This window comes from Balaenoptera physalus (genome assembly GCF_965194825.1).
Source record: "Balaenoptera physalus genome assembly, chromosome: 1".
Classification (NCBI taxonomy): domain Eukaryota; kingdom Metazoa; phylum Chordata; class Mammalia; order Artiodactyla; family Balaenopteridae; genus Balaenoptera; species Balaenoptera physalus.
Window position 1 is genome coordinate 61,624,474 of NC_138882.1, and position 11,330 is coordinate 61,635,803.

The 11,330-nt window shown below is 34.4% G+C and overlaps 1 protein-coding gene across 1 annotated transcript in view; it reads right to left on the bottom strand.

The window, feature by feature from the left end:
• The window catches only part of MROH9 (maestro heat like repeat family member 9), a gene marked incomplete at its 5' end in the record, with an annotated part of 85,827 nt that extends 74,946 nt beyond the window's left edge, over positions 1-10,881 (bottom strand). The window contains 5 exons of the mRNA XM_082414523.1: positions 904-1,079; positions 3,037-3,183; positions 3,578-3,833; positions 10,190-10,269; positions 10,807-10,881. Of these exons, the coding sequence (XP_082270649.1) occupies positions 904-1,079; positions 3,037-3,183; positions 3,578-3,833; positions 10,190-10,269; positions 10,807-10,881 (734 nt within the window). The remainder of the gene's footprint in view (positions 1-903; positions 1,080-3,036; positions 3,184-3,577; positions 3,834-10,189; positions 10,270-10,806) is intronic.
• Between the last annotated feature and the right edge of the window lie 449 nt (positions 10,882-11,330).

An 11,330-nucleotide genomic window follows, 5' to 3' on the forward strand; every position in this document is an offset into this window, starting at 1 on the left:
AAAGGCAAGAGTTAAAAAGTCTGATAATATCCAGGTGTTTGTGAAGGTTGAGGAAATGGGTACTCTAATATTCACAGGAATGCAGAATGAAGGACAATTGTGCATTACTAACCTTTAACCTATTCATACTTTTTGGCCTATTATTTTTCTTAGCATTTCTAAGTACATACTCACATACATGCAGAAGGATGACCATTTTTGTATTGTTTGAAGTAGAAAAACCCACAATATACCTCATTGTTCATCAACTGAAGAATAGTTAAGTAGACCATAATACATCAACACTATAAGATATAAGCTGTAGTTAAAATAATGAAGCAAATCTATGAAAGTATCTGTTGGGTATACTGTTCAGTGAAAAAATCAAATTGCAGAACCATATGTAAATATGATGTAACTTTAGTAAAGAAAAACTAAGTAACAAAGCTGTGTATATCCGTGTGCATGTATATTTGTATGTGTACGTAGCTGTTTGGCAGGACACACATCACACAGACATGGCTAGGGATGAGACTGGGGTGGAGAGGATAGTAAAGAAGGACTTCTGCTATGTCTTTAGCATGTTTTACAATGAAAGTACTCAAGAATTACTTGTTATACATTTAAAATAAATGGTGGTTTAAAAATATTCTAGGAAAAAGAGAAATAAGAAGGAAAGTAAGGATGGAAGAATTTATAAGTTTACAAATAACATTGATTGTGGTCCAAAGAGGAGAATCCAGAGAGTCAGCAAAAGCCTGGTTTTGACACACTCATACTGTTTGTGGAAAGCATGAGGCATCTTAATCAATTGAGAAACTCTGCTCTAATTGACATAAAGTCATGTAGGATATTAACTCCTTTCCCAGTATCCCAACCTACTAGTATGATAATACGAAGCAGGCATCTAACACTCTCTAGAACCAAGACTTGGAAAGCAGCACTGCGGAAATGCAGTCTTCAGAAGCACGTGGCATGATTACTCTGTGACTTACATATCCCTTGACTTTCCTGGATGCAAAGCTTAGCACTCTGCTGATGATCACCATGGCTCTCTCCTGCATGTACAAATTATCTTCACTCATCCACACAGCCATTTCCTGTTGAAAACACAAGAACTATCCTAGAACCATGGTGTTTCCATTTCCACAGGTCCCTTTCTTCGGATCACCACCTTCACCAAGTCAAGTTTCCCCATGTCCTCCCAATGGTTTCACACCTATCCTCTATTTATTTTAAAAATATGACAATAAGCTGGTATACTACTGTCTAGTATAATACTTCATCTGCCATATAGCTATACCTGGGTTTTATTTTATTTAATTCTATCCAACAAGTATTTACTAATATCCACTATAACAGTCACTTTGCCAGGCATCATGAAAGGTTTAACATGAGGCTATGAGGCTGATTATCATCAGCTGCTTCTCCTTCTCTTTTTCTTTCACAATACATATTCTCTCTCTTTTTAAAACCATAGGATCTGATTTGCAGTTTTAAAAAAGAATCAAATGTTATTTGATCCTGAAATGTCATTTTATCCCAGAATTGCCTCTGTAAATTTACCATCCAGATATTTTCTGACTCATGGTTTAGAGTATATTCCTGGAGCCAGCTCGATGAGAAAGTTCTTGCTAATTTTGATTCATTGCTAAATATGGTCTATCTTGCTGTAGCTTCTACCTATTTGTTCTAAATCCTCAGATGCTTGAGGAAGGAAGAAGACTGCATATGCCTTACATGTTAACCACCATTAGTAGACTTCTTAAGACAGATTGTTGGAGTCCTTAGTATTTATGCCAATGGTTGGCCAAATCTCATCCCCTTCTCTTGCTCCCACTGTGTAAAACTGTTCTGAAGTTTGTTTCCTAGGGCAGAAGAGTCTCTAAATCTCAGGGGGCTCAGCCTATTCCTTTTCCAGGAGTGAGGGTCAACTCTTTTTGAGGATCAGGGGAGTTTCTAGATGTGGTAGGTATAGAACAATGTGGTTAAGTAACAGGCTCCCAAGTTAGAGTAGGTCCTCTACTCATTAGATGCACACATATTATCTCTCCTCTCTCTGCTTCCATTTCCTTATCTGCAAATGAGAGAAATAATTTTAACTTTCTCATAGGGTTATTTTAAGGATTAAATTAAAAAACCCATATATTAAGTATTCAGCTTAGTGCCTGACATAGAGTAAATCCTCAATAAGCAGCCTAGGGTGGTAGAAAGAGCACACATGGGGAGAGGGTTGTAATAATGGGGTAATAACCACTTTACAGGATTGTGAGGTTAAAATGTTTTAAATGCATGGAAAATATTTGGCTTAAATTAGGCAGAAGTTACCTCAGTATATTTTAATATCCCCCCCATTTCTCCTGATCTTCATATATACCAGTTCTGCTTCTTTCCTTGAATGTATTTTATGATTTGCAAATCCCATGATTCTCATGGTACAGGAAGTAAATCTAGTTTCTCAGTATGTTCAGACAGCTGCCTCCTGATGCCATCATGTTAAAAATGCAAAATTAAAGGTCATAAAATGTCCAGATCAGTCTCTGTCTCTGCCTGGCACATTAAAAACACAGTCAAATCTTGGATGTGAAAAGTAGGGTTATGGATGGTTATTAGAACTTCCTTTGATACTAGCGTGTCCGTGAAGATAAGATGCTCATGGGATTCCCTAGCCCAGGGTTGTTAGGGAAGAACATGCATATAGATATTATCAAAATATGGCTCATTGTTAGGTGGACCTGAAGGTGGTTTAGGCCAATCATCGTATGCTCTGCTATCCCGTATTGTGTTTACTCTTACATTGCTACATAACCCTTGGCTTCTTAAGTGTCTGTTGCCATTCTCCCAAAATTGGATACTTAAAATTGTGTCTCTGTAATTCAAACAAAAGGAAGTGATTTTATTTGGGAGATAATGACACATCCTGAAAGGTAAAGAAAAATTTTCAGCTGCCAAATACTTGAAGGAGATGTAAGTATGGCAAATGGTAAATAATAAGTAAAATATAGTATACCCTTTAGATTTATGACAAGAAAACGAGACTACTTATTTTCCCTTTACCTTTAAGATTTGCAGTTTGTAGAGGTCTTTAGACACTAAGATCAGAAGAGTGTCCTCAAATATGTTTAAAATAGTTCGGTATAAATTCTGAAAAACAAGAAATTTGCACAACCAGCCAGCCAGCCTTAGATAAAATTTTACCAATGCCTATAGTTTTGCCTCCTGGGGTCCTGAGTTCTCCCCATAAACTGAAGGTAAGAAAGGAGAGAGGTAGCTCTGGAGATGAGACCTCATTCAATACAATATGCCATGAATTGCTTTAATACCTTCCGGGGCAAGTGAACTGTGTAGCTATGCTGAGAAATAAAAACCACAGATGTTGCTGATCTTACTACAGGATTCTTCCTACCTCCACTTTTCTTAGCTCCTATTTCCTTCTTTGCAGCACTTGCCAGTAAACTTGCTGTTTTTGTCAAACAAATTAACCAAAATCTCTTCACCCATTTGTTCCTATAGATCCTGTACAATCCTTTAAATCCCACGGGTTATAGAATTCACAGGGAGTCCAGGGATAGAGAATAGTGCTAGAATATGCTGTTTATCTATTATATCTAAAAAGAATGAAGGAGAAAACAAAGATTACAACTTTTGGACAGACTTTCTGTGGAATTGCTGTGGTGCATGACGATGTCTCATTATGACTAAAGGAAGCAAGTCTTACCTCCAGGTCCTCTTGGTCATCCTCATTCTTCCCAATTTCTTTCACTTTGTCAAGACTTGGTATAGCAAATGCCATTTTAAAGGACAATTCTACTATCTTCAGTTGAGTTTCATATTGCAATAAGGGATCCACGAAGCTGACAAGAAAAAGGTATAATTATTAAATTGAGGAAAGAACAGATACAACCTAACTTTAGTGGTTTTTTTCTTAGTTTAAGAGACAGTGTACTAGAAAATGAGGCCCAACTTTCAGCTTTATATAACATGGGTTTTAAATATTAGTGTAAAAATAACAATGGTGCTTTAAATATAAAGGAATCATATTTTTTGGTAAAAATCCTTTATACTCTATTATTTAGAGTTCATAATATATTTCTGCATAGACATAACAATGTAAAGGGTGGTTACCTACCCAGCCAAGCCCATAAAGCCATGCTGAGATTTAGGTAGTTGAAATATATTACTGCCACATTTTCTATAGTCCATGATACTATGTTTCTTACATTTAATGTTTCTGATATTGGGATACACCTTTCAATTTGTGGCAAAAGAAACCTTCCCATCAGCAGCTAAAAAGATAAGTTGTGACACAGCTATTGTTCCTTCAATAAGTGTGACCTGGATAACAATGCCTCCTGATTTTTTTGTATTAAAAATAATTTTTTAAAAAAGATGGTAATATAGTTGGTAAGGTAGGAAATCTTGTGCTGAACTCAGAATCTTTTTCCTCTACTGGAGATGAAGACCTAAATATCTGATATCCATTGTTTGAAATGGCATTTCTTGGATTATATTAGATAATTTTCAAATCTTGGGAAGATTGATTTGACTTATTTATGGGCTCCAATGGATTTTCAGACTCTGAACAGCTACCTATCAAAAGCTTCCAGTAGTATTTTCAGTTGTAGGTTTCTAGAGATATATGATTTTGTTTAGAAAAATGCAAAATTAATATTTTGATAAAATAGAAAATAGTGTCTTTTAATGTACTTTGAAATCATATTGCCAGTCCTAAAAATGCTAAAATGGTCCATGTCATGAACAAGGATTAGGAAAATAGTGTGATACACTGATGCCATTCATAACTGCTGATGGACTAAAGAATCTTCACATTTTAAGTGTGAAGAAGGCTGAGAGTCAGATATTGGTGATACTAAAGAAGAAAGTCCAATGTAAATATATAGGTCAACATCGGCAATTATCAGCAAGTATACATTGTTTTTTGGGCTACATGTAATTGGTTTTCAAAAGAACAAGTATTAAATTACTAATGTGTTTTACAAACAATGACATCTTAGAAATAAGAATGGCAGTGTAAAGCCTTTCTTATATTCCAAGATATATAACCAGGTGGTATAGAAAGAAACTTGAGAAGAAAGAATAAGCATCCCTCACAAATTACTGTATGCTTTTGTTAAATTTTTGAATGAAATGTTTTTTCAGATATTAGAGTGAAGTAGAAGTAGAGGTAAGCCAAATGTACTAAAATATTTCTTGAAAATGTTTTATTTCTTCCTATTATGAAACAATAAGTATTATATAAGATCAGTAAGCAAAATTTTTACAAGTATAATTTCAAGAATCACAATTGAATAAAGGAAAGTAGATGCCTCCTAATAAAAGCATGGGAAAATTATATTAAACATGATCAGAAATAAATCAGGAGGGCTATATTAATATGATACAAGTCTAATTCAAATGAAAGAGTATTGAGAGATATATGCAATTATTATGAAATAATAAAAGACATAGTTATTAATACAAAAGCTCTCAAACCACATAGAAACAAAATTGAAAAATTATTAAACAGAATTATTAAAATATATAATAATCTTATGAAAAATTATTAAATTATTAAAGATATAAGGAGAAATAGACACAGATATAGGAGATGATTAAGCATTCAATTATTAGTATATGGTAGATAAAAATAAAAATTCTGCAAAAGGAGAGACCTTTAATATAATTAATAAGGAGGTATAAATTGTATTAATTGAGATAACAAGGATTATCTTTTCAGATAATCATGGATTGCTGAAAATATTTACCATATACTTAGCCATAGAAAGTTTCAAAATATAAAAGGATATATATTTCATTCTCTAATCACAATGAGAAGTCTATTTTAAAAAATAGAAAATTCAAAGTACTTAAATACTGTCAAGATTTTTTTCTTATTTAAAATGAGAGAAAAATAATAAACTAAACATATAATTTAAGATTTTAAAAGGACTAAAAATACAACCAAAGACATGAAGGACATAAGAAAAATAAATGCATTATGAAAGGAAAAGGAGAAATAATAAGTATAATGGCAAGTTTAAAAAAAAGATTTAAAAGATAAGAAGAAATCATAAGAGACTACTACAAGCAACTATATGCCAATAAAATGGGCAACCTAGAAGAAATGGACAAATTCTTAGAAAGGTACAACCTTCCAAGACTGAACAAGGAAGAAATAGAAAATATGAATAGACAAAGCACAAGTCCAGGACCAGATGGCTTCACAGGCAAATTCTATCAAATATTTAGAGAAGAGTTAACACCTATCCTTCTGAAACTCTTCCAAAAAATTACAGAGGAATGAACACTCCCAAGCTCATTCTGTGACACCATCATCACCCTGACACCAAAACCAGATAAAGATATCACAAAAATGAAAGTGACAGGCCAATATCACTGATGAACATAGATAGATGCAAAAATCCTCAACAAAATACTAGCATACCGAATCCAACAACACATTAAAAGGATCACACACCATGATCAAGTAAGTGGGATTTATCCCAAGGATGCAAGGATTCTTCAATGTCTGCAAATCAATCAGTGTGAGACATGACATCAATAAATTGAAGAATAAAAATGATATAATATCTCAATAGATGCAGAAAAAGTTTTTGACAAAATTCAACACCCATTTATGATAAAAATTCTCCAGAAAGTGAGCATAGAGGGAACCTACCTCAACATAATAAAGGCCATATATGACACACACACAGCAAACATCATTCTCAATGGTGAAACACTGAAAACATTTCTTCTAAGATCAGGAACAAGACAAGCATGTCCACTGTCACCACTATTATTCAACATAGTTTTGGAAGTCCTAGCCATGGCAATCAGAGAAGAAAAAGAAATAAAAGGAATCCAAATTGGAAAGGAAGAAGTAAAACTGTCACTGTTTGCGGATGACATGATACTATACATAGAAAACCCTAAAGATGTTACCAGAAAACTATTAGAGCTCATCAATGAATCTGGTAAAGTTGCAGGATACAAAATTAATGCACAGAAATCTCTTGCATTCCTATGCACTAACAATGAAAGATCAGAAAGAGAAATCAAGGAAATAATCGCATTTACCATCACATCAAAAAGAATAAAATGCCTAGGAATAAACCTACCTAAGGAGGTAAAAGACCTGTACTCAGAAAACTATAAGATACTGATGAAAGAAATGAAAGATGACACAAACAGATGGAGAGATATAACATGTTCTCAGATCGGAAGAATCATTATTGTGAAAATTGCTATACTACCCAAAGCAATCTACAGATTCAATGCAATCCTTATCAAATTACCAATGGCATCTTTCACAGAATTAGAACAAAACGTTTTACAATTTGTATGGAAACATAAAGACCACAAAAGCCAAAGCAATCCCGAGAAAGAAGAATGGAGCTGGAGGAATCAGGCTTCATGACTTCAGACTATACTACAAAGCTACAGTCATCAAAGCAGTATGATACTGGCACAAAACAGAAATATAGATCAATGGAACAGGATAGAAAGTCCACAGGTAAAACCATGCTCCCATGGTCACCTAATCTATGACAAAGGGGGCAAGAATATACAATGGAGAAAAGACAGTCTCTTCAATAAGTCGTCCTGGGAAAACTGGACAGCTCCATGTAAAAGAATGAAATTAGAGCACTTCCTAACACCACACACAAAAATAAACTCAAAATGGATTAAAGACCTAAATGTAAGGCTGGATACTATAAGACTCTTAGAGGAAAACATAGAAAACTCTTTGACATAAATCATAGCAAGATCTTTTTCAATATATCTCCTAGAGTAATGAAAATAAAAACAAAAATAAACAAATGGGACCTAATTAAACTTAGCTTTTCCACAGCAAAGCAAACCATAAACAAAATGAAAAGACAACCCTCATAAAGGGAGAAAATATTTGTGAATGAAGCAACTGACATGGGATTAATCTCCAAAATATGCAAACATCTCATGCAGCTCAATATCAGAAAAACAAACAACACAATAAAAAAAAATAGACAGAAGATCAAAATAGACATCTCTCCAAAGAAGACATACAGATGGCTAAAAAGCACATGAAAAGCTGCTCAACATCACTAATTATTAGAGAAATGCAAATAAAAACTCCAATAAAGTATCACCTCACACCAATCAGAATGGCCATCATGAAAAAATCTAGAAACAATATATGCTGGAGAGGGTGTGGGGAAAAGGGAACCCTCCTACACTGTTGGTAGGAATGTAAACTGTTACAGCAACTATGGAAAACAGTATGGACGTTCCTTAAAAAACTAAAAATAGAGCTACCATATGATCCAGCAATCCCACTCCTGGGCATATATCTGGAGAAAAACATGGTTCAAAAGGATATATGCACCCCAATGTTCATTGCAGCACTATTTACAGTAGCCAGGACATGGAAGCAACCTAAATGTCCATTAACAGATAAATGGATAAAGAAGGTATGGTATGTATATACAGTGGAATATTACTCAGCCATAAAAAAGAATGAAATAATGCCATTTGCAGTGATATCAATGGACCTAGAGATTGTCATACTGAGTGAAGTAAGTCAGACAAAGAGAGACAAATATCATGTGATATTGTTTATATGTGGAATCTAAAATCAGTGTACAAATGAACTTATCTACAAAGCAGAAATAGAGTTACAGATGTAGAGAAAAAACTTATGGTTACCGGGGGGTAGGGGGGAAGGGATAAATTGGAAGATTGGGATTGACAGATACACACTACTATATATAAAATAGATAACTAATAAGGACCTACTGTATAGCACAGGGAACTCTACTCAGTAATCTCTAATGGCCTATATGGGAAAAGAATCTAAAAAAGAGTAGATATATGTATAACTGATTCACTTTGCTGTACACCTGAAACTAACACAACATTGTAAATCAACTATACCCCAATAACAACAACAAAAAAAAGACAAGCAAAAGAGTAAGCAAAAACTAAATAATAATTAATACAGACTAAATTAGTCAAAAAAAGAAATAAGCTATTATATGAGTTTAATAGTAACAAATAAAATTTATTTATATTATTAAGTTATACAAGTATATATGAAGATATAACACATGTAAATCTCTATGTACCAAATTATACTTGGTCGAAATATGAAAAGCAAAATCTATAACAAATTTTAAAGAATAAAGGAAAAACTATTATGTGGGAGATTTTTAACACATTTAAGTAGACCAAAAAATTAAATTAAAATATGGAGAAGGGGATTCTAATCCAGGGTCTGCCTTTCCATGAAACCTGTAAAATAATATAATACAGTATGCCAAATTTTGTTTATATGGATCTATGTATACATGTATGAGTATCTTCTAGGTGACTAGGCTTTGACAAAACACTTATTAATAAGTGCAGTTCTTCTGGAAAACACAATCAAAAGCTCTAAGAAGGTTCATCTCATCTGCATTACTTTGGGTTCAGGGGAAGCAGATGTCAAAACAAGATTAGAAGTACAAGAGATTTCCAAGAGAAGGAAGGAAGGAGGAATAGGGTAGGAAGAGTCTTGGACTGCAGCAAGTTCCAAGGAGGGTTCAGCTTGGCTGATGGCAATCCCTCAAGCTGAAGTCACCCATTGGAGTTATTTGTCCTACCATTCTGGGTCATTGGTGAGATCAGCCTACAGAAAGTGACACCTCACAGACCGTGCTGGTAAGTCTATACAGGCAGCAGCTGGAGCTGTTGACCAATGAGGATTCCCCCACAGCAGGGCATTTTCATGGTTGCCTATCACCTAAATCAGGAACCTCACTTTCAGAATGGTATTTCAAGGAAGTAGTTCAAAGCAGATACAATCTTTTATGTACCAGGATGAATATCATAATGTTGGTAAAATATAATATAATTTAGAAAATGTCAAAATTTGGGAATATTCCATTGCCATTAAAATGAAAATATGATTTTACAGAGAAATTAAAAATTAAGACAAAGCAAAAATGAAAAGTAGTATAGAAAATTGAATGTGCAACCTGCTTATGATTCTGCAGTAGTTAGATGGTCCGCCTATTCATGCAATACAGAAAGGTTTAAAAAGAACATGAGAAAGAAAGAACTAATAGTTGCTGAATTAAGGTGGTGGAATTTGGAGTAAATTTTTATTTTTCACATTTTTGATATGTATCTATTACATTTTTAAAAAGGTATTCAATCAGTGATATGAGAGCATTAACGCTTATTATACCTGGAGTTCATGGCCAGGATCATGGCTTGATTACTTAACAGGCCTGAGTATGCATCCCATAGGCTGGCAGCTGTTTGTGCCTATAAGTACCAGGAGAGAGAAAAGAATCAATGATGACAGACCTGTGGGACTCATAACATCACGTGTAATTCTGTCTTTTACAGAAACCAAAGGGACCAAATTGGACTTGAAATATAAGCCCAAGGGTTTATAGAAGTGTTGAGACCAGACAAACTGTAATTTAAACCTATGCGTGATACTAAATGCTGGCCTTTTACAGCCAACCACTGCGCTTATATAATTAGCATTTCCAGACAAAAATTTATTAAGAATGCTCTTTACCAGGTGCCCTCCTATACACCACTCTAACCATTAAGTGCAATCTATTCAGTGTGGGGTCTATCTATAAACATACCATCAAGGTGATTTAAATCAGGCCTTACTGAAAAATGTCCAAACTCACACTACTATAGAATGGGAACCATGTACAGGTCAATGTACAGTTGTCTAATATAACTATTTAAATTTATAAATGATAATAAATGGGATTCCATTAAGAATCTCCACTTCTTTATTCAAGAAGTTGGAGAACTGGAGAAGACCTAATAGAATAGCACCTCTTTTCTTCTGCACATCCCACTCTTGTTCATGCAAGCCTCTGTTGCAATGTCACTTTCTTGTATCAGGCCCATTAATGCTGTTGATAGAAATTCTCAGCCTCTATTTCTGAAATAGCTCAAAGTTCTCTTTTAGGTACTGCTGTATAATAATGGTATTTCAAAGGGAATTTATTCCCTCTAGTGCATGGCAAATGACTGCCCCTGAATACTTCACACATTATAAAAAAGCCTTTCTCTGTTTGCTAAGTGCTGCTTTGCTGACTCCAGCATTGAGTGCCCTGTGGGATCTATATGTTCTGCCTCTGTGGAGTGTAAGAGCAATCTTGATGGATAGAGCTATATGCCTGTCTATTAAGATCGTGTTGTGGACTGCGTGTTTGAATTTTGAGAAATTTCGGTGTTGAAACCCTAACCTCCAATGTGATGATATTAGGAGGTGGGGCCTTTGGGAGGTGATTAGGTTTAGATGAGGTCATGAGGGATAACCCCTATGATGGGATTAGAGCCTTTATAAGAAGAGA